Consider the following 25,566-nt stretch of genomic DNA (forward strand, 5'->3'; position numbering starts at 1 on the left):
GTCTGGGGACACGAAGGCAGCTGAGGGAGCTTCCGAAGGGCATCCCCAAGACCTGCAGAAGAGCTGCTACGTTCATGGCACAGAGCAGGGGTTTCCTGGTGTGCTCTCCGCCGCTGCTAGGCTGACTGTCCATTAGGGACTTGGAATCTTTTTGCTTGTTATGTGGCGTTCAGCCGGTGTGAAGGTGCTGCAGTCCTTCCTCTGGAGACACTCCTTGCCTTCTGAGCAGGCGGAAGGAGAGCTCCCTTCCACGGATGGCCCTCCTGGTCCGAGCAGGTGTGTTCTGGGCAGCTGCTCGGATCTACCACCGACAGCTTTTCCTCGGCCCTCCCCGTAATGGAGCAAATGATTTGGCACATGGCAGTGTTGCTGAATGAATCATCCTTGGGCTGTGAAAGCAGATCCCAGAACAAAACCACTTCTTGCAAAGGGATTACAGAGAGCAGGAAACACAGGTGATTACCAGCAGGCGCCTTTGATACCTACATCCGTCTCTTGTTCTGGCCCTTTGAACTGACTTTGATATGCTGCAATTAGGAATTGCTGGTGATAAAAGGGGGGGGGGTGGCTGAGCCCCCCCCCCGCTCACTCTGAGTATTTGTTTTGAAGTGGTGATCAAAGGGATTTGGAGATTCTGTGCGGTCTGGAGAGGAAAGGAAAGTGAGGAGATGTTGCTATAAATAAGGCTAGAAAGGCTAAGTGGGCCAAGATACAGATTTGCCTCTTCAGCTGCGAGGGCGAAATCATCAGAAGGGTCTTCTTGCAAGGGATAATCCACAGGCTTGAAATACTTCTTGGGGCTGCCGTGTGCTGCTCAGTTACACTTGAGCCTGGGAAACAAGAGGTCAGGGTCATCAGGCAGTGCTGTGTGCCGCTGCCTACCCGGGAAGGCCAAAGACTGCTAGGATGGCGGCCAGGATCCTGCTGGGACTTGCTTGTCTCTGCTCCCCGTTGGCTGCTCTGGTTCTGGACTTCAACACCATCCGGAGCTCCACAGAAATCTCCAGCTCCAAGAAGGTGAGAGCCGTGGAAGGGGCTGGTTGGCTTTCAAAAGACAAGGTAAAGGGTTAGGGTGTGCTGTCAAGTCAATTTCGACTCCTGGCGCCCACAGAGCCCTGTGGTTTCCTTTGGAGGGGTTTCCCGTCGCCATCTCCTGTGCAGTGTGAGATGATGCCTTTCAGCTTCTTCCTATATGGCTGTGGCCCCATACAGGTGTTTCCTATAGTCTGGGGAACACACCAGCAGGGATTTGAACTGGCAACCTTCTGCGGGTTAGTCAAGATTTCCCCTGCTGTGCCACTGAAGGTGATGAGTTACTTGCCTTTAAAAAGCTCCATTTGGGGCCAGACATGGAAGTGAGCCTGAGCCACTTCAGCTTTCCTTGGAAGGAAGCCTCACTCTATTCCATGGGACTCCGAGCAAATGCAGCCTGTTTGCCTGGCAGCTGGAAGCGAGGAGCATGGGCCGGGGTCCCCATTTGTAGTCTGGGAAGCCCACCACGGGGGCCCCGAGGCTGCGAGCCTTGGACCCAGAGCAGCCCCTGCAGACAGCAACGCCCAGCCAGAACTTGGTTTTCCAGCCCAGCTGTGGCCCTTCTTCCGTCTCCTCCTCTGCAGCTGACATTCACCAGATCCAGGGTGGGTGGGTCTGTCTGGCCTGCCGTGAAGATGCCTCGTCCTGCCTTGCCCAATACCCTCCAAAGCAGCCCTGGCAGCTTCATCTCCCCCTCTGTCTGGACTCTGCTTTCTCCTCCTCACCCCGTTCTGTGCTCTTCCCCCATCCAGAGTGCGCAGTGCTTGACAGACAAGGACTGCCCGGCCGGGAGGTTCTGCCACAAGCCCTGGGAGGAGCTGCCCTTCTGTGCCACGTGCCACGGGCTACGGAGAAGGTGCCAACGCACGACCATGTGCTGCCCGGGGACCCTCTGCGTGAACGGTAAGTGGCCAACCCCCTCCCCTGCACAGAGTTGTCCTGCCAAGGCTGGAGGGGGGACCGTGCAGAGTGTGGTCGCTCTCCCTTCCCCACCTGACCGCTGGCCAGTCACTTCTCTCTCAACCTAGCCTACTTCACAGGGTTGTTGTGAAAGAAACTCCAGTATGTAGTACTGGGCTCCTTGCAGGAAGTGCGGGATACAAATGTAATAATAATAATAATAGTGCAGAAATAGCAAACAGACGTCAGTGTAGCACTGAAGCCTCCACTGTCCAGCAGAAATCTCTGCAGAGCAACATGCGACCAAAGACGTGTGGTCCCTTCTGAATGGGCTTGTAAGGTGCAGATGCGTGTTATAGATCAAGTCTGGCGGGTGGAGGAGATGGCCAGGATTAGCCAAATCAAGGCATCATTTGCAGGGTGGGAAAACGGGAGGAGGTAGAAGGCTTCCTCAAGGAGAACTGCAGAGGGGATTTGACCGCCCAGATTGGATGTGGCTGGAGAACGTGTGCAGTAGGGCCGTGTGAGGCAAAGAGAGAGACGCTGATAGTTCTGGCCTTGGCCATGGAAGGTGATGGTCCTGTGTGTACCTTCCATACAGAGAACTTTATTCATGCAATGGATTGTATACAGATGTGCAAGTGGCTAATAGACAGGAAAATATGAAGACAACTGCCCAGCCAAAAAAGCCATTTATCCATCTGACCTTGTGGGTCTGTCTCTGTCTCATGTATTCCAGGATGAATCCCCAGAATATCTTAAAGGATTTCAGGCAGCAGAGCTGGGGAATGCCCCCCACCCCCCCACCTGAGACCCCAGAAAGCTACTACCAGATGCAGCTGCTATTGGGTTGGGCTCCCCAGATGATGTTGGACTACAACTCCCATCATCTTTCATTGTGGCTGGGATGATGGGAGTTGTAGTCCAACATTATCTGGGGACCCAAGGCTGAGAACCCCTGGATGAGAGGGGCCAGTGACCTGAGGGAGTTTAAGGGAATTGGTTGGAAAATGGTATACAGGTGATGGTCGTGTGGTTCCAGTCAGAAGTACACCACCCTCCTCTTTCATATCAGAGATATGCAGTCTAGTTGAGAAGACAGCTCTGGTTGAAGAAAAGAAGCGCGTTGAGCAGACTGGCTCGGATTCACGAGACGTGCCCCAGAGCCCAGCTGAAGCAGGGCACGTCGTGAAGAAAGGAAGCGCCCAAAGGCCGCCACGTAATGATGGAGGTAAGAGAAGGCAGGCAGGCAGCAGCAGTGGGCTCTTTTGCCAGCAGAAGGGGCGCTTAGCGTAGGAGAAGGTACTTGGGCACAGCCCCACGCGCTCGGCAGCAAAAGGGAAGTCCTGCAAAGACTCAGCGAAGAGAGACAAGCCCATGAAGTAACTTAACTGGTCTGTGCATAGTCATAGCCTTAAACCTCCTGCAGCCGGGATGGACACTCCACCACTGAGCCTTTGTGAATGTAGCCCTTGGCGACATACAGCGGCAGCTTTCTCGGGCTCAAAATGGGGAGCCAAACCCTTGCCTCTGCCCCAGAGTCCCCTTGCCTTGAGTTTGGAGTCTCCTCCTCCTCCTCCTCCTGGATCAAAGGTGTCCAAGGCATTTGGCTTGGGCAGGAATCCCATCTGTGCGTATCGGCGTGTCTCTCTTCATGCTTCAGAGCTGAGTTGATTCTGTGGCATAGAATGATGGTCCTGCCAACTGGCAAGGTGCTACATAAAATCTCCTCTCACGTTGGCCTGGCTTGCCTGAATGACGAACAATGAGGGACACTCTAGACTGCAGGCTGCCAGTCTGAGCCATTTGTGAGGATGTGTGTCCCGCCTTACTACTGCTGACTTAACACTTGTAGAGAGAGTCAGAGGAGATTTATTTCATGTTGGCCCTGGACCATGCACCAACCCACAGCAGCTCAGACAAACCTTTTTTAATGAATCAAGCAGAATACATTCAGAAAATTGGCTCCCCGTGCTTATCTCTGCCCATCAAATAGCAGCCCAGAGAGGAACTGTATCCTAAAGACATGCAGGTTGTGCTAACTGGTTGGAGGAAGGTCTAGGCCAGTGGAGGACCCACGGAGAGCCTCTCCCTCAACCCCCATCTCCCCTGACTTGGATGTGAGGTTGGGTTTCTAGTTGTGGTTTATCTGGTAATGTTTTGAGGGACTGGCTCGGTTTGTACAGTAACCCAAGGAAAGGCTGTGGGCAACAATATTTTGAAAAGCCTAGGCTTGTGTCCTCCTTTCTCCTCCCCACAATCCTGTGAGGTAGGCTGAGCTGTGAGAGTGACTGGCTCAGAGGTTGGGGTTCATGGGTGTGCTGCTTGTTTCCCCAGCTCAAGAGGGAGAGAAATGCCTCCGCACGTCAGAATGTGCTCCTGGGCTGTGCTGTGCACGTCACTTCTGGGCCAAAATCTGCAAGCCGGTCCTGACAGAGGGGCAGGTGTGCTCCAAGCGAGGGCAAAAAGAAGGTGCTCAGGGGCCCGAGATCTTTCAGCGCTGTGACTGCGGCCTGGGTTTGTGGTGCCAGGTGTCAAGCGGGACGTCCCAGCACTCACGCTTATGGGTCTGCCAGCGAAACTGACAGGCGTGCAAAGCTTCAGGAGCCCTTTGATGACAGAAATCCAGCAGTAGACGCACCCAGCCCCATGAGAAACAGACACCTGCTCTGCTGCCCTGAATAGACCACACAGGTGGACCTCTTCAGATTGGTACAGCGGGAAGCACAACAGCCCCTGAGACCTGTGTCTCTCCGTTTGGCTCGTACACACGAACAGCACACTTCCAAATGGAGACGGAGATCTCGCATTGCTCCCTGCGGCCCATCTAGTCCAGCTGAATGCCTCTGGGAAGTTCACGCTGGCCAGCTGAAGGAGGAGGAAGTGGTGGTGGTGGTGGTACTGCTGCTCCCGGGACAGGAAGACCTGCGTCCCTCCCTTATTAGCACAGCGGCTGACACGGTTACAGATCCCACCTGCAGCTCCAGGGTAGGGGCAGCCATGTGGCCGGGCAGCATAGAAAGAGGGCAATCTTGTCCCGTATGCAAAGGTGTGTGCCTTACAATCTGTGGAACCTTTTGCCATCAAGACTAATGGGATTTCTGTATTAAAAAGATTTTATGGAAGTTGAAGTATTTATGTGGATGGAAGTTTTATGAACGACTACTTGTTAGGATATATGCATATTTAATTACATGTTTATATATAAACACTGGATATTGGCTAAGAAACGCATTGTGAATTTAAGACTGATCCCTGCTCTTTCACAGTTCTCCAGTAACAGGCAAACCTGCTGCCGCCTCATTAGCAGAGCAGTTTGCAAGGGGATGGACCATGCCTACAGCTCTGGCCTAGGAGCAACCATGTGCTTGGGAAACAAAGAGGGTAGCCTGTCCTGCATGCATAGGACGTGGGCTGAGAGCACAGACGTAGCAACCTTGTGGAGCTAAGCAGCTATAGATGTACAGGTGGAAGGCCCCAGGTTCCATTCCTCTTATCACTTGCTGAATGCCAGAGACTCTGAAAGCAGCTGCCCTCGCAGAAGAGGCAGCTCTGTGGGTCATAGGAAGCGGCCGCCTGCTGAGTCAGACTCCTGGTCCAGCTTGCTCAGTATTGTCTACCCAGACTGGCAGCAGCTTCTCCAAGGCTGCAGGCAGGGAACTGGGAACCTTCTGATGCTCTTCCCAGAGCGGCCTCATTACCCCCTAAGGGGAATCTCTCCCAGTGCTGACACTTCTAGTCTCCCATTCATATGCAACCAGGGTGGGCCCTGCTTAGCTAAGGGGACCAGTCCTGCTTGCTACCCCAAGACCGGCTCTCCTCCTCCTGCTGTCCTCCTGTTGCACCACCTTGAGATTCAGAGAAGAAAATGTAAATGGAGCAAAAGAAAGTAGCAGGGCATTGAATCAGGCACACCACACCATTCATTTAAAAAAAAAAATCATACACAGAACATCTTTAAGCTCCAATGAGTTACTGTATTCTGATTAACTCACAGAATTAAACTGGTAGATGTTTTTAGTTACCCATTATTAGACAGTTCTGGGGGGAAAGAAGGTGCTTTGGGATTTTTAGCAAGATGGATGACAACAGCCGGAAATGAAGTTTATGCAGGATATCAGATTATGTGCATGTCTGAAATAGCTTTGAATTGTTCTTGGTGCCAAGACAGGCAGCCTTTCGCACGCAACCCCCTCTACCCTTTGAACTGCCATCTGCTCTGCAGCCAGCCAACAATCCCTTGCCTGCCCTTGAACTCTGAGTCAGTCAGAGAGAGGACTTGCTGCTGATCCCCCCTCTTGTTTCTGCTAGTTCCTCTCATTCAGTAGTGGGAGGTTTCGTTTGTAATGAACGCTGCTGATGCCGCCCTAGAGCTGTGGTGGAAGCCTCAGTTTCGCCTTTTGGTGCAAAGTAACTTCACTCAGGCCGTAAGCAGCAAAGGGCGAGAGTTGCTTCCTCCTGCCAGTGTCAATGCTTGGCTCTGGATCACGTTAGGCAACTGCACTATGGTATTCACAGGAGTTAAGAGGCCACAAAGAAGCAACTCCTAACTCACATCACAGACATGTATGTAGAAAAATATAAATAAGACCCTCACAAGAGCTGTCACACATGAGATTAGCGATGGATACATTTGAGAGTGTGCGTGTGTGTGTATATATATAAATATATAAAATAAAATTCAAACATACCCATCGCTAATCCCATGCATGAGTTTGCGAGTGAGCTGCCGGGACAAAAGTGAAAGGGCAGGCTAACGGATGGCCGAGAGAAAGGGGTACTGGGGAAAGCGGTGGCTGAAATGGGCCGAGAACTAGAGGTGCGGATGCTCTGTGCCTGAGCCAGCTAGTTATTTACAAACCCTCATTTCACTCTGAAGTAGTTATTCTTTTCGTGGTACTTTAAGAAAAGCATTCCGACAAACAAGAATTCCAGTAATTATTCTGAAAACAGAAAATACTAAGTGCAGAATCTTTCTGTAGCTAGAGGATGAAAATGGCATTTTCAGATTGGTGCAGTCATCACTTGGAACGTTAGAATTCAAAATTGGATCCATGGCTGGGACTATTTTCACACCAAGTATCTAGTACCGGCCGGGGATACAATTTTGAATTCTAATGTTCCAAGTGATGACTACACCAATGAAGCCCCACAGCAAGATTTCCGATTCCTCTGCACCGTCACTTTTTCAGAAACATGGAAGCAGTTAAAATGAAAATGAAGATAAGATTTATTTTTAAAAAAAAACACACTCCCCCAGTCCACACATTTCATTATTACAGCACACGTGTGCTGAAGCACCAACAGGAGTTAAGCAGTCTGTGTCACTCTCTGCCCCCCACTTTCTACAGTGAGTTCTAGTCGTAAATATGCTCCCAGTGTAGGGAGCCACTGCCTGAGCCCAAGAAAGGAACCTCCAACTGGCTCAGGCTTAGCCACACACTTATTCACTCCTTTCCTTTGGCTCTCGGTATTTCCACTGGATGTAGTCAAAGATGTCCTCCTCGCTGTCTACAGGGAGGGGCTCCCCAGCAACTCCTGCAAAAGAACAAAGGCCAAACACAGTTCATTTTTTTAAACAAAGTGATCATCAAGCTTGTAAAGGCCATGTTAAGAGTCAAGGAGGAGCTCTCTCTCTCCACTTGCTCAAGGGCAGCCAGAAGAGGAGAACCGGGGTGGGTGGGAACCCCCTTTGCCGCCTCATCTGAGGTCCAGGAGAAGGCCCAGCAAAAGCCAAGGCTCTGAGTTGACCCTTGAATTACTACACATTAATAAGAAAGGGACCAGCATTTATTGTGGACACTAATGCTTTCTGGAATTAGTAGAATTGTCTACAGTTTAGCAGGAAGGGGAACCAGCAACAATAGATAATTCCACTCTTCAAGTCTTAGTTAGGTGTGGCAGAAAATGTTTAACACAAACGGAATGTGGAACGCAGAAGGCAGCAGCAGCAGCTCTGACCCAAACCTGGCAGGAAAAGGAAGAGGGGCTGGGAGGGGAGAATCCCTTCCTCCAGAGCCAGTGACTGCACTGCTGCCAAGTTCCCAACACCTTTAAACTAACAGTTCCTATTATCTTAAAACTTGCCGCTGGAAATCATGAGAGCCAGCCACTTGCATGAAGTTTTTATTTGGCGCCTGGGAATCAACAGGCCAGATTTCATGAAATATGGCTGGTCTGCATTCAGGCAGAAAACGACTCTCATGACAAACACATCCCAGCAGGGCAGAGGAGAGCGCTCACCGGTGACCCCCAGAGGTCGGATTGTGTATTCGTTGAGGGTGAAGCCCTTTTCCAGGGCGTGGGTTCTCATATTCTTGTTGAATATGTCGCTTCCGGTGAAGTACAGGACTCCGCAGTAATACTGATCCTTGGGAATCAACCTATAACACAAGCCCAAAGAGGGACCAACTTCAGCAGGTGGCAACATGTGGGAAACTGAGGAAGACCCACCCAGGAAGTCCCAACTGCCAGTTTGACTGCTGTGCCTCAGCTGAGATCTTCCTCTGAGGAGATGATGGGGCCGCTCTGGGAAGACCCTCTGCTGGGCATGCAGGCAGAAGGCCCCCGGTTCCCAGGAAGGGCTGGGAGAGACTCCTGCCTGCTGCAACCTTGGAGAAGCCGCTCCCAGTCTGGGTGGACAAGACTGAGCTAGATGGACCAAGGGCCTGACTCCGTGTAAGGCAGCTTCCCACCTTCCTTTTTAGGGTAGGAGAAGCCCCCCACCCAGTTCAGGAGCTGGGCAGGCTCCCATCTGCCCATCGTCTGTCAGTTAAAAACAAGCTTGGGAGGCAGGGAGCTTGAGTGTCAGTCAAGCCCCAGCTGGGTGGGATGAGGGTGCCCTTCTGAGATTCCGTCTCCAGCTTCCGAACTGGGCTGGCAGGGAAGTCGTCCGGCTCAGCTGGGGCTTGACAGATGCTCAAGCTCCCTGCCTCCAACATTTTTAAAAAACTGACACACGATGGGCAAACGGGAGCGTGCCCAGCTCTTGAACTGGGGAGGGGCGTCTCCTACCCGAATGCCGACCACGAGAGCTCCCTCGTTGTCTTCTGCATCCTCCCAGCCAGGCACATGCCATCTTCTCCCTTCACACATTTCAGCTCTGGGATTGCAGCCGGCAGCCCCCTAAGCCCGCCCTGCTCTGCTTGAGACTTACCGGACATCAATTCTCCTGTAAGGGTAATCACTCCCCTCATCTTTGCTTGGGAGTCGACACACTCCCTGTAAGCAAAGCAGAAGAGAAGAAACTAGCAAGAACACCGAATACTGCGAGACACTCTTCTGCAGCAACATCCTGCGCCAAGCTGGCTGTTCTCCGCATTTGGCCCCCGCAGAGGTGGCGAGAGAGAGGAGCAGGAAGCTTCCGACAGCAGGGCTTCTCAAACTTGGGTTCCCCAGGTGCTGCTGGACTACAATGTCCATCACCCCAAAGGCCATTATGACTGGGGGTGATGGGCACTGTAGTCCAACAGCACCTGGGGACCCATGTTGGAGAGCCCCTCTTCTACAGCCTTCAGTTCTGCAACTCCTGGACCTTAAAGAACTTTGTTTATTTTCATACCACCCCCACCCAAAAGGCTCTGGGAGAAACAAAACCTGCAACTTGATCATGTAAAAACAATCAATACAAAACCAAACAAACAGTTTGAAACCATCAAACAATTCAAAATAATTGAACCCTGGAAGGCCAGACCAAACAAATAGGTGTTCAGGGCTCTCTTGAGGGCCAGCAAAGAACCCAAGCTACAGAACCCTCATGTGTCTTCGCAAGACATCCCATGGAGCCCTGGCCACGGGGCCCGTCTCTGGGCCACTGAGGTCGCCGCTCTTGAGCCCTGCCCCGGGCCACCTCCTCCCCCATGTCCCCTGCTCCAAGGCAGACTCCCAGACGGCTCCCCCCACCCACCCCCATATTCTGCCCACACATGAATGAGGAATGGGCTCAGAAGAGTCCTGCCAGTTGAGCAAGATTCTGCAGAGTCAGCAAACGTGCATTTATTTTGTTCCCATGACAGAATCTGTATTTTCTGGATGCGAGATTTGAGAGGCACGGAGTCTAAATGCAACTGTTTTACAGGCAGTTTGCAATCCGACCTCAGGCCTTCAAGGTGGAAGAGAAACTGGATAGGGCAACACCCAGAGCAGGGGAGCATGTAGAGGTTCTCTCTCCAAATAATGCTTCACCTTGTTCTTTGTGGCAAAACCCACATCAAAGCAAGATTAAGCGTCTGCATCCTGGCAAAGCATGTTCTGCTGACATACAAAACCTTTTCTGTGGCCGACAGTCTCTTTCTTACATCCCCCCTCCCCAATGGCTGAATCCAGAGGGAACGTTTTAAGGGAATGCACTTCCTTCTGGGGTCAAACTTGAAAGGGGTCTCCTTGACTTGAGTGCCAAAGTGAAGTTCCAAGCTTGCATTGGGTTTCAAAGAGGGGGCAAGTCTGGGCTTTGCTACACCCACTTCCAAGAGTCATAAAGAGGCATCCAGATTGGGAAGAGGGCTACAGACAGCTCAGCAAGCCATCAAGGAGACGAGGACTTCAGTACTGGAGATGTCCTGCCTCCTTCCTCCTGCAGATCTGGCCTGCTTTCAAGATGCACAACAAAGAGTCTTGTGGCACTTCAAAGACTACCACACTGATTTTGCTGAAGCTTTTGTTGACTAAAGCCCACTTGGGCGGATGCACCATCAGACGCAGGCTGGAGCCCACAATACGTGTCTTTGTCTTCAAAGTGCTGCAGGAGTTTTGGCTGTTTTTGCCCAAACAGGCTAACAGGGCAGCTATCCTTCTGAAAACTGGGACGGAACAAAAACACTCACCATGAACTTGGTGTCTCCCTTTGACAGCGTATCCGTAACAAAGTGGGCTTTCTCCAGTTGCTCCACAACTTGATGCAAAAGCTTGGGCTGCAGAAGCAACAGTCTCCGTCACACTCAAGCAGATCCCCAAACTCACACGTGGCTCCCATTTGAATGCCCTGATTGCAGCCTATGGGAGTCAAGGGACGGATTCCTCCTTCTGTCTAGCAGGGGTGCTCAAACCTGGTGTTGTACAACTCCCACCAACCTACACCACAATGGCAGGGGGCGATGGGAGTTGGAGTCCAGCAACCAACATCTGGAGACACACAATAGAGGACCCTTGATACAGACAGTTCTCTTGGTGGAAGGGGAAAGTGTTCTCCTGGGAAGTTACAGCCAGCAACATCTAGAGCAAGGCCGCCCAACTCAGGCTCTCCCGCTCCTCTCACAACACACCTCCCGTCATCCACTCTGTCTGGGATTATTGGAGACGCCGCTCAGCAAGAGCTGGAGGGCCAAAGAGGGAAGAGGTCAGTCCAAGTCCTGCTAGCTGGGCAAAGAGGCACCCTTGCAAGTGGCAAGTCCCTCATGATGCTTAGCAAGGGCCCTCTCCAGCCCCAGCTCAGCACCTACCCCACCACTGCAGTGGCTGCTGGCATCTACCTTGCATGTCTTTTTAGACTGAGAGTCCTTTTGGGCAGGAAACCATCTTATTTATTTTTCTATGTAAACAGCTTTGAGAAAAGTGGTATATCATACAGGCTCTCTCTTTAAAATGCACTTCAGAACCCACCTGTTTGGAGGATTCTGACGTGAAGTTTGGATGGGTGAGGAGAATATCCATATCCCCACTTGATTCGGCACCTATAAAAGCAGAACATGCAGGGGGGGAATTATTCCGTTCTGGAAGCTCTCTTCCAAGTCTGAGAAGTTACCAGCTGCACTGATGTCGTCTTCCACCCTCCCGCCTTGGTATGGCTTTACAGAGTCCACGATCACTGTGGGTTTCGCAAGAACTAATTATGCTTCAACAAATGATCTAACACACACTGGGCTTCCCAGCAACAGTTATGCCTATGCTTGACCTGTTGTGGAGCACAGACTGGGAAAGGAAGCGACTTGTTTACTTCTCTCCCCCTGCGTGCCTGCCTCTACTCTCTTCAGTGCAGTCAAGCAGTAAACGCTGAGAATCCCCAGTCTAAAAGGAAGCAGAAACATTTCCAGGGCTCCACAGGCATCTCTGGGTAGGGCAGGGACAGACCACCTTGCTGCCAGCTGGTGGAGACACTCAGCAGGAGGTGGCTTCCTAGGTTCTCAGCACCGCACCGCACCAGGCAGAACTAAACCTACCCAGCAAAGGAGCGTTTGCAACCGCCAGGCCATTCACAGGAGCAACTAACAGGCAGGAGAAGCAACAACATAGAGCACCAACCTCGGCGGAAACTGCCACACACTGTAGCGATATATCTGGGGTCCACCTTCTTGACTTCACTCAAGATGATTTCCTGTTGTGGAGAAAACAGGCCAAGTGGGTGGGATTTCCCTTTGAGGGACTCTCATGCCTTTTCCTGAGGGAGGGAGGGAGGGAGGGAGGGAGGGAGGTGTGCCTTTTGCTTACCTGCATCTCAAGCATCTCCACCCGAGGGATCCTTTTCTCAAAGTCTTCAAAATACCTGCGTGTGCAAAACACACAGGGCTGAGGAAACCACAGAGGCTGGAATCCTAAGCAGACCTATTTGCAAGCAAGTTCTGTTGAAATCAAGTATATTGACTCATTCCAGAAGTCTGCAGTAGTTAAGTTATACTACTCAAGTATACGGATGTAGCCCTCGTCCCCATAAAAAGGGGAGGTTTCAATTGGCAAAGCCTGGGCTGATATTGACACACTATTGCGGGGGGCCCAATCTGAGGCTCTCCAGCTGTCCCTGGACTTCAACTCCCAGCATCCCCCAGCCACAATGGCCTATGGGAGCTAAAGTCCAACAACCTCCGGGGACCCACGTTTGAGAGCCCCTGGGTTAAACTGACCACTTCTTAACTCAAGCCAAGTTGGCAGCAATGTATCCAAAACAATGCACTGTGGCTAAAACTGCATTTCTTCCAGACATCCATCTCTTTTTATTTTCAATCATTAAACTCATCAGTAGCATTGTTGTCCACTCAGTGCCCACTTGTACCCTTAACAGCTTGGGCCCAGGGTATTTAAGGTTGAACAGAGCTACCACAAAAGTTTGAACAGAGCCGGCTAAAAGTCCCTTGGAGGAGTGCCCCTTGGCAGCAGCACAGAAAGTGCTTAGCAATGCTCCCAAACACAAATCTTGGAAGATGCTCTTCTGCCTTGAGACAAACATATGCTCAAACAAGTGACAAAAGCCCATAATTGGACCCACAGACAAATATGTTGGCCTTACTTTAATCCAATGCGCTGATGATGGTTCAACTTGTGCTCATTTTTCTTTAGATCTAGAAGGAGCAGAGACATGTGTTCAGTTCAGCATGGGAGCCAGGAAAGGGAGCCATTTCCCTGTCTTTCTTAGAAACTGACCTACAAACAGTCAACCATTTGTGAATTTATTGAAAACATGGAAAGGAATAGGTCACAAGTCAGATTACTGCTGGACCTGCTTATTTATCTATTTCTTAAACCCGCTATCTCCCAGCTGACCCTAGCGATTCGTACAGTGGCCTACAAAGCAATACAAATGACAAAAAATGGCGCCGAAATCAAGAATTTGAGCTTCTGTCCTAGAAACATTAAGAAAAACGCATTAATGCTCTTAATGGTTTTTTTCTTTTTAAAATGTAAAAACCAATAAAATTTTAAAAAGCAAAAAAGAAAAAAAAGGAAAAAAGGAAAAAAAGAAACATTAAGAAAAACACAAACCAAAACACAAATCCAGCCAGCAAGCGGGGTGGGGAGGAAACAAGCCACAAAGAAAGTATAATTGAGCAAGCACAAGCTCTTCTGGACAAGAAAGCCTTGCTTTGTTTCCTGATGGGCCAGACAGAGGAGCCTCCCTTGGAAAGCATCCCGCGAGAAAAGCATCCTCTTCGGGGAGTCTCCAGCCCTTGTGAGGCATCCTGAGCAGTGCCGTACTTGTCGGCCGCCCTTAAGGCTTGCCGGGGAGACCACAACATCCAGGAGGTGGCACTCAACCCACCACCTCAAGCTGACAGTGAAGTGCCCCAGAGGGCACGTGTCTGGGGAGAGGGGAGATGCAGGAGCCAAGCAGCTGGGGAGGAGCCAGGCGAGGGCTGTACGGAGACCGAGCACAATGGCTGAGAGGGAAAGGAGCACGTCATCCCACCACACTTTCAGAAGCGCCCCCCTAACCGACAGAACTGAGCGCTGTTTGGGGGAAGGTATTTTAAGAGCACTAGAATGTCAACCTTCCAAGAAGGCCTGAAGGAGGAGATCGCAGGTGCCAGCACACCTACCAAGAAATTTAGCCCCAGAGGAACTAGAGGAAGGACAGTGTCCAGCTCCTCAAGTGCAAGGTCGGGTGACAGTCCTGGGGGTGGCCCAGGGAGGTTGCGTGATCGCTGCCGGGTTTTCTCAAGACGTTTTCAAAGGGGAAAGCAGATTTCTCCGTTGGGTTGCAAGCAGCTCGGTCCCACCCAGAGAGGCAACCCCCAGAGGACTCACCTTCCAGGGTTTTAATGCCTTCGTCCACAAGTTTCCTGGCAGCAGCAGGACTGCAAAGTGACACAAGGCAGCTCATTTGTTAATTGTTACATTCCTATACCGCCTTTCATTAAAACAATCTCATATCGAATCACCAGCCTGCACACACTTCTTTGGGAAGAGAGGCGAGGTGCCATTTTTTAAAAAACAACAAAACAGACAACAGCATCTCAAACTGGCTGCAACTTGACAGTGGGAATATGATGCCTTGGTACTGGCAGATTTCTGCCTCAAGGAGAGACAGTGGGAGTGTCTCAGACAGAAATGTGATGAAATAAGGCCGCAAATCTGCGAGGGGCAAAAAAAAAGCCAAAGCCTTAACAAGGGTGAAGAAAATGCAGAGGCAGCAGGAAGGGTGCGTGTGTGGAATGCTGGGTGGGCTTTTCTGATGTCAAGGAAGGGGCAGGTGGGTCGCCGGCATCTGGGGAGTAGCCAGGAGGAGGAGGAGGCGGAGAGGGGGCACTGCCAAGAGAAGACTCTTCCAAGCCCCCCGCCCTCACCCGCAAACAGTGGTCTGCACGTCAAGCTGAGTTCGACACACCTTTGAGGGGGCAGGCCAGGTCTTCTTCCAGAGCCAAGACAGACCCCGAATCCCAGACTGAACATTCTGACTTCCTCAGGGGTCATCCCATCTATGGTTCCCCAGCCAGTTCAGACCTCTTGCTACCTACCACCTTCAGGTCCTTTTCTACCCTCAGCTTTCAAATCCACACACATTTACCCAATGCCGCTAACTCTGGTCAGGAAATTGATAGAAGAGCTTGTGTCATCTTGTCGGATCTAGAGAGGGGGAAAGGGACAGCATTTCAAGCTCACAAGCTACAGAAAGGTCCACATGTACAGAGCCGGCCAAACGGTGGCTGGGGAGCTTGGCAGGGAAGTCCTCAAGGATCCACCTGGCCTCGGGGTCAGAGAGAGGCACCCTCGTCTGTGATGGAGGGAGGACAAGATCTGGGAGACTGGGATGGAGATGGCAGCAGCATGGCCCTCTTCACACTGATATGCCGCAGCCTGCTCATGAGCCAGACTCTTGGTCCCCCTAGCTCTGTCTTGTCAACACTGACTGGCAGGGGCTCTTTGGGGTTTCAGCAGTGGCCTGGTCCTGCCCTTCCTGCTGCCAGGGACTGGAGCTGGGACCTTCTGCATGCCAAGCAGGGCTCTGCCACTGAGCTAGGGCCCTTTCCTGTGGTCCTAGTCCTGTGTGTGCGCCTTGGCGCTCCTCTTGTGAGAAGGGGAAGTGGCTGTCCAGGAGACACATTCTGGACACCAGTAAGAGTGTTACCAGCACACTGATCTGATTCACAGGAAGGCTGGCATATGGAAAGTGACTTTCCAAGTTAGAGGGCGTGTCAAGTGGCCTTATTCCGCATCAGCCCATCAGCACTGAACACGTCTCTGACCAGCAGTGGCTCTCCCATGAAGAGGGAGACCCTGCCCATCTTGCTGATCCCCTGCTACCTGATCCATTAAACTGAAAGTACCTGGCATGGAACCTGTCCCCTACCACAAGTGCAATGGCTGCTCCCCAAACAGGAACTCCTGTATAAAATAAAGTTGCAGAAACCAAGTATTTACCTTTTCCAGCTTACGTAGTTTTCCAGTGGATAAAAACTCATCGATCTTTTCAGCAATTTTAGCTCCCACTCCATCCTAAGAGATATTGGGGGGGCGGGGGAGGGGGGGAGATGAAATGAAACTCCTGCAGGAAGAACCCGGAGAGAACAGCAAACGGAACCCAGACATTTTGCAGCTGCCTAAGCCAAACAGCAAGTACACAGAGCAGGAAGCTGCCTGGAAGAGCCAGCCTTCACCCAGCACTTCCCATCACCACAAGTGGGGAGGTGGGGGGCGTCACCCACCAGCAGGACAAGAGCTCCACTGGTCTTGTGCTACTCATATCCTTGTCCTTTTTAATTGTGCTACACACTTTCACTGGGTCAGCTTAAAACTCATATTGTTGTTGGAAATATTCTGCTACACAGAACAAAAATGCACAGAAATCCAAAAATGAACTTGAGACACTCTGAACCAAAGGGGAACAACTCACTCTTTCGGGGCCACAGGACTTACCAGCTTCTTGGCTTCAGCTCCGCTTTTTATCTTGCTTGGATACTTGGAGATTACAGAAGCCGCTTTCCTGTACAAAGCAATGAGAAATCTGAACTCCACTTTGGCCCAAGAGAAGTCGGCACAATTTGCAAGATCTCCCACAAAGAGCACGCTGCAGTTCTAACGGAGAGCAATGCTCCCCCAGGGACACGAAGAAACAGGAGACCAGATGCAGAAGCTCTCTCTTCAGAAGAGCGGCAGAATCAACAGCAAAGGTCTCCCTCGCAGAGCTGCCAGAGTGCAGGCTTGCCAACATCTTGACTGGTCCCCTGCCTTCCTGCCCAGCCTATGCACTTCCCGCTTTGTCCTGCTTTAATGGGGTCAGTTCTGCATCAGGTCTGCATTTCACAGGGCCCTCTCCTTTGGGGCCTTCTTTGCCACAAAAGGGATGAGACCAGGTTTATCAGATTTTCTCCACCTTGCTTAGTTAAATCTGGGAGACCCAGTCAGTTTGTTCTTTGACAGGGGACATTGTACATGGACCGTAAACATATCTTTCCTGCAAGATACACAAGGTACAAAGGAACAAGAGTCCTCATTCTGAAGCCCCCTGTACAACTGAGATCACAGCCTAAGACCAAAAGGCTGCGCTTACCTGTAGGCATTGTACTTGTGGATGGCTCTATTCACATTCCGCTCATAGTTGGCCAGTTCTGAAAAAAGGATGATTTTTAATTGTGAAGAGCACCATAAATCATAAAAATGGCACAACCCAGCCAAAATTAGGTATGCTTAAGTGTCACCAACTTTAGTGAGAGTTAAGCACCTGTTTTAACTCTGATTGATTGATTAAGTGCTGTCAAGTTGGTGTCAACTGTTAGCAACCACATAGATCGATTCTCTCCAGGATGAGAGAGAACCTCTCATTCTAACTCTAAGAGTCTCTCATTTTAACTCTACCACCCTGGAATCTACGGGAGCCTAAAATGGGCCCCTAGAGATCCACTAAGCCAAATGAAGCTGGCTCAGAATAGCAACGAAGGGCTACTTCTGTGAGTTAGCATGTTTGAAAGGCAAGCTGCTTTGGAAGCCAGTTTGGGCTGGGAAGTGGGATACAAGCTGAATGAGTGACCGACTGGAGAAAGTGTGAGAAAGAGGATGCAGGAAATGAAGTGAGCATGAACAGAAAAAAGAAGAAGAAAGAGGCCTGCTTGCACTAAAAATATTAGCACAAAAGACAGATTCTATGTTTCCTTGTTAGCCTTCTGGATCTAGAACTGTGCGCAGAAGGGCAGGTAACCTATCCCATATTTGCTTTTTAATTTTTTACGCGCTACCTTGCAAATCCAGTAGTGTACAATTCTACTTTGATTTTTAATACACCACCAAGTTCCCCCCCAAAACAGAAATGCAGACCATTTAGTGGGGGGGAAGGAAAGTAAGGCAACCGGCAGAACGCCCAGGGCTCACAGAACATGCTGGGCGGAGGACAGGCCCATTGAGCATCAAGACTATTAGAATGGCCATGGAGCTGGAGAGCCAGGCTCTTCTCACCCTGTTCCCAAGCGGGAGGCTCCCCAAGCTCCCGCCTGCCCTCTTCTCGGCACATTTGCTGACTGGCAGAGACAGAGCTGCCCAGCGCTGCACAGCCGGGCAGGAAGAGGCAGCAGGTGCGGCGACGTCCCTCGAAGGCAGGCCCTAGCAAGCCTGGGCAGCTCCGAGACTGGGCGGAGGGCGCGAGCTTCCAGCACCGCCTGGGGTCCTGGCATGGATGCGCCTCACTGGCCGACCCACGGCCTCACTGCCCCCCCCCCCAACCCAGCCAAGAGTCCAGCACTATTCCCGAGGGAGTGTGTGGGGAGGGGCATGCGCCGCACGAGCCTCTCCAAGGGGGCCGCAGTGGGTGTGCCCCCCTCACCCAGCGGCTCCCAGGGGATCTGTGTGGCACCAGTGCCCAGCGCAAGGCAGGGGCCAGAGGGGAGCTCTCCGCTCAAACAGCGCTCCGAAGCCGGCCAGCCCCGGGGGGACAAAGCAAGCACGGCCGCGCAGTGCGCAGTTAATCTGCGGGACTCAATGCCGCATGGAGATGGCTTTCGAGGGGGGTGGGAGGACGCCCCATCCCAGGCGGCGCAGCCCCTCTTTGAGGACCAGGCGGCGGCGGGGGCATCCGCAGCACCGGGGCACCTCCTGGCTGCCCAGCGGCAGGGCTTTTCCTGGGGCGGCACCCACCGGTCAGGAAGTCCGTGATCCCCTCGTTGGGGTTCTCCTGCGGCGCCTTCCGCTTGCTCATCCCGAGGAGCCCCGGGCGGCCGGCAGCCTCCGGGAAGCCAGGCCAGACAGGGGAGCCCCCGCCGCCCACCAGGCGCATCCACTTCCCGCTGCCTCGCTTCCGCTTCCGGGGAGCGCAGCCCCTCAAGGGCCGCGGCAGGCCCGACGCGAGGGGTGATGGGCGCCTTCGCCTTCTCTCTCCTTCCAGGGACTCAGAAGCCTCGGACGCACCACGCGCACGCGCACCCCCCCCCCCCTTCCAAGGCTGCGCTTGCAGCGAGCGAGCTTTGCGACTCTAGTCCTTTTAGCTCTAGGACTACTGTGCAGAGAGCGGAGTTCCGGAGGCAGGGCAATGGCGTCATCGGGCGTCGCACGCAACCCAGAAGTGAGGTCTCTGCCGGAATGGGTCGGGGTTCTTGTCTTTCTCTATCTCTCGGGGGCCAAGGCGGAAGTGACGCATACGCCGCAGGAAGCGGGAGCGTCGGGAGCTACCAGAGGAGAGGAGACGATGTGAGTGCCTCGCCTCTTTCAGCCTTGCTTTTCCTTCGCCCCTCCTGCCCGCCACTAACGCCGCTCTGTGTGTCTCCGCTTCTCCCCGCAGGGCGAAGGTCACTTTCAAAATCACGCTCACGTCGGACCCGCGACTGCCTTACAAAGTGTGAGTCCCCCTCGCTGGCAACGCCAGCCTGGCTGGTGCGCCTGCGCGCGACACGTCACCCTGCGGGGGGCCGGGGAGAGCCCCGCCCATCGGTGACGTCGCTCTGCGGGGCTCTCCACGTAGGCTGCCGCCTCGCCCCAGCGCTGCAGGGGCTGCCCTGCGGCTTGGCACGTGGCCCCGCCCCTCTCCTGGCCCCCTGCCTGCCCCCTCCCCGCCCGCCCGCCCCGGGGAGGCGTTGGAGGCTGTCGTTGTCTTATTGTGGCAACCAAAAGAGCTCTCAACGTGGCTTGCACCGAAAACAGACTAGGACGGCTCCCAGGCTAAGAAGAAGGGCCAGGCAGGTGCTAGCGGCCGCTGGAGTTAATTCCAGCCCTGGCTTCTCCCATCTCCGATACGCTGGTTTTCTCGGTGAACCACTTGTTGCAATCAGAATGCAAAATGAACGGACCAGCTGTCTCCAGTACGGTCTCTTGTAAGCAGGTGAAGGCATGGTTGCCTCTTTCAAAGTGTGGAGGTCTGGAGAGGTCTGGAATGGGCTCTTAGTCATCATTTTTGTTTGTTTCCTTTTAGTTTGTTTGTGGTCTTGGAATTGGGAGAGGAAGGTAAACAGAAGTAGAACAACATCTTCTGAGAGCATAGAGCATAGGGGGAAGAAGATCAGATGGTTATCTCTCATACACCATATTTTCAGACAGGAATTACTTTGGGAACGTGCTGTAAAAGCAGCATTCAGATTCTGGACTGCTCAGGCACACTTGTTCCTTGTGAACTTTGGGGGATAAGTCTTCTGATCTGATATTCGATTAATGGCTCTCTGTATGTTGTAGGTTGAGTGTGCCTGAAAGTACACCTTTCACCGCTGTCTTGAAGTTTGCTGCTGAGGAAGTAAGTAGATATCTGGCAATGTCCAAGTGGTAAAATTGCAGCTTCTATTGTTTAAATAACTTAGTCTACTTTTCAGCTAAAACTAATAACAGTAAAAACAGGGCACTGTCACAGCGCTTGACAAATCCCAGGTGCCAGGGAGCCATGGCAGCTAGAACTGAAACCAGGACACCTAGACTAGGATATTCATCAGTTATTCAATAAAACCTTTATTTGTCCTAGGTAGTCCAGTTTCTGTTCAAAGTATGTTGCTTGTAATTAGGATAAATAGAAGCCCATTTAGCCTTCTCCCTCTCTATGTCCACCACTAATTCTGGTAATCTTGTCAAGCAAGTGTCCATTGTCTGGCTACTAAATAATAATAATAATAATAATATAGATTTCTACTCTTGCTGGTGCAGAAGAGCACTGATAGACTCTCCCCCCGCCCCCATATATCCCAAAAATAATTGATTTGGTGTGGCTCTGTTTCTAATGCAAAATGTTCTTCTGTTTCATTTAGTTCAAAGTTCCTGCAGCAACAAGTGCCATTATAACAAATGGTAAGTTTTTTAAAAAAAAAAAATCTTTGTGTTGTGGGGAAGATGGTAGTTCAGTGGGGCACACTACCCCCGTCAAGCTCCCGGTGGTGTACATCGTCCACTAGAGAGCGACCAGGGCCGTTTCAGTCCCATATCCAGGATGGAAGCCAGATGGAAAGGGGCCTAGATAATCCGTATCATCCTACAGCTGGGATGCCACCACACGCTCTGTCACCTTATCCAAAAAGGGAAGGTTATAAAGAGATCTAGAGTTGTCCAGGGACAAGAGCGTGACTGTACTCCATTGCAGGCCCCATTGACATTTCCATGAGGCTGACTCAGGAGACCTGAGTGGATTCTGCCTGGGAGGTTCATACTTTCCAATGTTGAGGAGGCCTCCGTGGCACTTACAGCAGTGGCTTACTGTTTTGTATTTAGTGGAGAGACTGATTAAAGTTGTTGCATGAAGGTTAACTTTTTTACTTTCCCCCCAGATGGAATAGGAATAAACCCGGCACAGACAGCTGGTAAGTAGCTATCTGATACCCTTTTTTCCAGAATTGAACATCTTACATGTAGGTTTTCAGTTGTCCTCAACATAATCTGGCCTGCAGAACAGCCTTCCACATAACTTCCTTAAAAACTTCACCACCACCCCTCCAGCTTCCCATCGACCCACCCCCCACCTGCTTTCCCTGGCACAAGAGGAGTTCGGAGGCACCATCATGAGTGCCTCTTTCACCTTTAAAGGCTAACCTGGAACAGTCCTTCAAGGCTCAGGCCCTTCAGCTGTGTTTGCCTCCACAGAAAACTGCGTACATGAGAGACCAAACTATGTGTATTTTCTTGAAAGCAGGTTCCACTGAGTTCAGTGAGACTTACTTACAAGTGCGTGTAGATAGGGCTGTATCCTGAATCTTTCCATGGGCACACATTTCAGAAGTATGTGTTACTATTGTAACTGTCATTTTCATTGCATCAAAAAGCTATTTGATTCAGTTGCACAAGCTTTATAAGGGTGGAGAGTTCAGGTCCACTTCTCAGATCCACATGACCCTTGCAGATCTAGTTTCCGGCAAGTTTGGCCCAGCCTACCTCTGGTGCAGCTGCAGCCCTGACTGTGTGGGCTGCTGCAGAGTCACTTTTGCAGAGCAGGATTGGTCCCAGCTGGGAATTCCTAGGTGAGAAACAGAGTAACAGGACGGGTCCTGGATGTAGAAGAATCATGGCTAGAAGATGCTGGATGTGCTCTAGAGTGGCTGGATTGGTATTTTTGTTACCAGCACAGAATGTGCCAGATCCCATCACTTGCTTCAGTTGTTGAGTTCTTCCCCTTTTTTCCTTATTGCAAAGGAGGAAACTACTCTTGCTGATATTGATTGATTTGATTTCTATACTGCCCTTCTAAAAATGGCACAGGGCAGTTTACACAGAGAAATAATAAATAAATAAATAAGATGGCTCCCTTTCCCCAAAGGGCTCACAATCTAAAAGAAACAAAAGATAGACACCAGCAACAGTCATTGGAGGTACTGTGCTGTGGGTGGATAGGGCCAGTTACTTTCCCCCTGCTAAATAAAGAGAATCACCACGTTAAAAGGTGCCTCTTTGCCCAGTTAGCAGGGGGAGCATATTTTGTGGGAGGGGCCTGCCTTTTCTCAGTTCTGCTTGGAGTGTTGGGAGAGGCGGCTTCTCTGTTTCCTGCTTAGACACAGGTGGGGAAAACTGTGCCAGGCTGTGTGTAGGGATGCCCGAAGAGAAGCATGAAGGGTCTGCGGTAGCTCTTCAGACCAAAGCAGCTTCCCTATCTGCCTGCCACTCACAGTAACCTTTTTACCTGAAGTCTTGCTATGCTTGCATGTCAAACTCCTGTAGCCTATTGGGTAATGGGTTTCCTTCTCTTGCTCTTTAGGAAATGTTTTCCTCAAGCACGGTTCAGAACTACGACTTATTCCTAGAGATCGTGTGGGAAGATGTCAACACATGCAAAGATCCCTCGCAACTAGAGAAGATAAATAATGGACAAACAGATCAGTAAGCATCCCCACCTGTGAATGGCCTCCCTTACCATAATGCAGAATTTTTTGCAACTACATTTCCCTGTGAAATCATGGTGTATTATTAGCAGTTGACCCTGTCTACGAAGAAAATGGCCTTGAAGTTGGATGGACTGTCCTGTGTCTGACTAACAATCTGTTGAAGTTTTCCTGTGAGTCATCTAATGAAGAGCATGAATTATTTTCTTGAATAAGGAAGACTTCTAAATGAGAGCCTGTAGCAAATAGCGGATTTAAGCCCCGCCTTTGTCTCAAGGCGAGCCCACATGGGGGAAAGAAAAATGCTGACTCATTCCCTCCATATTCGCTCAACAAAGGCTGTTCCCTTAAAACTTAACTGTTTCATGGTAATCGCAGCCACCACACCCACTTTTTAACAGAGTTTAATCGCTCCCTGGTGTGGGTGAAATTCCAGGGAAACTCTCCTTTTACCAATGGAAAAATACAGAAAACCTTCAATATGTAGTCTACACGTGAAGAGCAAACTTGGTAGTTTGAGTTGCTGAGCAATCAACATTGAGGCATGTTTGCCCCAGAGTAAAATCCCTTTTCCTGAGTTAAAAATCCACTCAGAGACAGGTAAATTGCAAAGAACAAAAAGAGAAAAACTTGATTCAAAATACTACAGACTGCTTCAGTCTGAGGTTCCCTCAGCTTTAAGTTACAGGTAAAAGGAAAATACTCAATGCTTTACAAAATTATTTCCAAAGATCACTCCAGCTGGTGTTTCGATTGGCACACTTTAAAATCGTGGTTACCCAGTTGCAAGGATAATTCAAAAAGCACCCCCAGGTGAAAGAAACCTTTAAAAGCATCTTTACAGGGTACAGAGACTTCTACAGAGCCCTTGGTTGGATGAAAGGGCTTTGACTCAGTTCCTCTTTGTTACATTACAGATAAAAACACAATAAACCGATTGTAAGGATTTGCAAAAGCACAAAATCGAAAGGCTACCTAACACACAGTTTCCTGGCTAAACCTTTCCCTGAAGCCAAAGCCCTGGCTTTCCTCCTGAACTCACCAAATCCATGGTAGAGACTTCAGGCCCCTACAGAGCTCCTGGTTGCTGCCATTGCCAGACCAGGCCAGCTGTTGTTCACCCTGCCTGGCTCCAACTGAAAACAAAGACCCCCCTCCCTCCCTTCACTTCCTGCCACCAGACCCTCTAGGTCTCGGTCACTTCCGGTTCACTCTAGGGGAGGGCTGATCACCACAGAGCCCATCTCTGGTATCTGCACACATTTGCCCCAATTCCTTTCAAGTGTGGAAGCTCAGGAGCACATACAGAGTTCCCCCATTCACTTAGATGAAGCAGACAGTCCTGTCACATGTGAGGAGGGGTGCCCTAGGCTTCCTCTTCCATTCAAGTGAAGAGAGACACCTGCTTGTGTGGGCTCTTTTTATGGGCTTTGTAACCCAGCAGCTGTCCTTCAGACCCATAGCGAACAGTTGCTCAGGTCTGGTCTGCCAGTTTGGTATACAAGATTATCTCTTGAGACATCAAGAATGTCTTTAAGAACATCATAAGAACAAACCTGCTGGATCAGGCCCAACCAAGCCCCATCTAGTCCAGCATCCTATTTCACACATTGGCCCACCAGATGCCGCTGGAAGCCACAGGCAGGAGTTGAGGGCACGTCCTCTCTCCTGCTGTTACTCCCCTGCAACTGGTACTCAGAGGCATCCTGCCTTTGAGGCTGGAGGTGGCCTATAGCCCTCCGAATAGTAGCTGTTGAAAGACCTCTCCCCATGAAGTTATCCAGATCCCTCTTAAAGCCATCCAGTTTGTTGGCTGTCACCATATCTTGTAGCAGAGAATTCCACAAGTGGATTATACGTTGTGTGAAAAAGTACTTCTGTTTGTTGGTCCTAAATTTCCTGGCAATCAATTTCATGGGATGACCCCTGGTTCTAGTGTTATGTGAGATGGAGAAGAATTCCTCTTTATCCACTTTCTCCACACCATGCACGATTTTCTAGACCTATCATGTCTCACCGCAGTTGTCTTTTTTTCTAAACTAAATAGCCCCAGGTGTTGTAGCCTTGCCTCATAAGAAAGGTGCTCTAGGCCCCTGATCATCTTGGTTGCCCTCTTCTGCACCTTTTCCAGTTCTACAATGTCCTTTTTTTAGATGTGGTGACCAGAATTGTATGCAGCACTCCAAGTGTGGCCGCACCATATTTTATATAAGGGCATTATAATATTAGCAGTTTTATTTTCAATCCCCTTCCTAATGTTCCCTAGCATGGAATTGGCCTTTTTCACAACTGCGCACATTGAGTTGACACTTTCAACGAGCTGTCCTCCACCACCACCCCAAGATCCCTCTCCTGGTCGGTCACTGACAGCTCAGATCCCATCAGCGCATACTTGATGTTGGGGTTTTTCGTCTCAGTGTGCATCACTTCACACTTGCCAACATCTGTGGCTTAATACCTGGCTCTAAGGCAAGTAATTGAGTGTCATTGTATCAATCAAAAAACAAAGTACATGGAACTTCTCTTCTGCTGCTCCTGTCCTCCCCCCCCCCCGCTTCCCCCTCCCCCGGTCATTTTTTCCTACTTGCACCTATGAGGAACTCTGTACTGCATTCCAGTAAAACTTATTTATTCATTTGGAGGCATGGGCTCTCTTGTGGTTGATAACTTACATGTTTGCATTATGCCAACCTTGGTTTGAAGAAACCACTGGCTTGTTCAGAATACC

The 25,566-nt window shown here is 50.8% G+C and overlaps 3 protein-coding genes across 5 annotated transcripts; 2 read left to right on the plus strand and 1 right to left on the minus strand.

The window, feature by feature from the left end:
- The first annotated feature begins 668 nt into the window (after positions 1-668).
- On the plus strand, positions 669-5,106 carry DKK4 (dickkopf WNT signaling pathway inhibitor 4). Of its 3 annotated transcripts, none has more exons than XM_053269016.1 (4): positions 669-1,017; positions 1,785-1,935; positions 3,008-3,163; positions 4,270-5,106. In XM_053269016.1, exons 1-4 carry the CDS (start codon positions 907-909, stop codon positions 4,515-4,517), a joined length of 666 nt encoding a protein of 221 aa, XP_053124991.1. In that variant the 5' UTR covers positions 669-906; the 3' UTR covers positions 4,518-5,106. The 3 variants fall into 3 exon arrangements, with proteins under 3 accessions (XP_053124991.1, XP_053124990.1, XP_053124992.1); XM_053269015.1 differs by lacking the exon at positions 669-1,017 and adding an exon at positions 1,372-1,637; XM_053269017.1 differs by lacking the exons at positions 669-1,017; positions 3,008-3,163 and adding an exon at positions 1,372-1,637.
- A 2,032-nt stretch (positions 5,107-7,138) lies between these two features.
- POLB (DNA polymerase beta) lies at positions 7,139-18,905 on the minus strand. Its single transcript, XM_053269014.1, has 14 exons — positions 18,700-18,905; positions 17,126-17,183; positions 16,492-16,558; positions 15,997-16,071; positions 15,143-15,201; positions 14,383-14,432; positions 13,148-13,199; positions 12,355-12,409; positions 12,169-12,241; positions 11,530-11,600; positions 10,755-10,841; positions 9,089-9,153; positions 8,176-8,315; positions 7,139-7,470 (listed from the first exon to the last, which is right to left on the minus strand). The coding sequence occupies exons 1-14, from the start codon at positions 18,836-18,838 to the stop codon at positions 7,376-7,378; spliced, it is 1,086 nt and encodes a 361-aa protein (XP_053124989.1). The 5' UTR covers positions 18,839-18,905; the 3' UTR covers positions 7,139-7,375.
- A 185-nt stretch (positions 18,906-19,090) lies between these two features.
- On the plus strand, positions 19,091-25,479 carry UFM1 (ubiquitin fold modifier 1). Its single transcript, XM_053269018.1, has 6 exons — positions 19,091-19,248; positions 19,340-19,396; positions 20,224-20,281; positions 20,784-20,823; positions 21,297-21,329; positions 22,715-25,479. Exons 1-6 carry the CDS (start codon positions 19,091-19,093, stop codon positions 22,819-22,821), a joined length of 453 nt encoding a protein of 150 aa, XP_053124993.1. The 3' UTR covers positions 22,822-25,479.
- Positions 25,480-25,566: the final 87 nt, after the last annotated feature.

This window comes from Hemicordylus capensis, chromosome 8 (genome assembly GCF_027244095.1).
Source record: "Hemicordylus capensis ecotype Gifberg chromosome 8, rHemCap1.1.pri, whole genome shotgun sequence".
Taxonomy (NCBI): Eukaryota; Metazoa; Chordata; class Lepidosauria; order Squamata; family Cordylidae; genus Hemicordylus; species Hemicordylus capensis.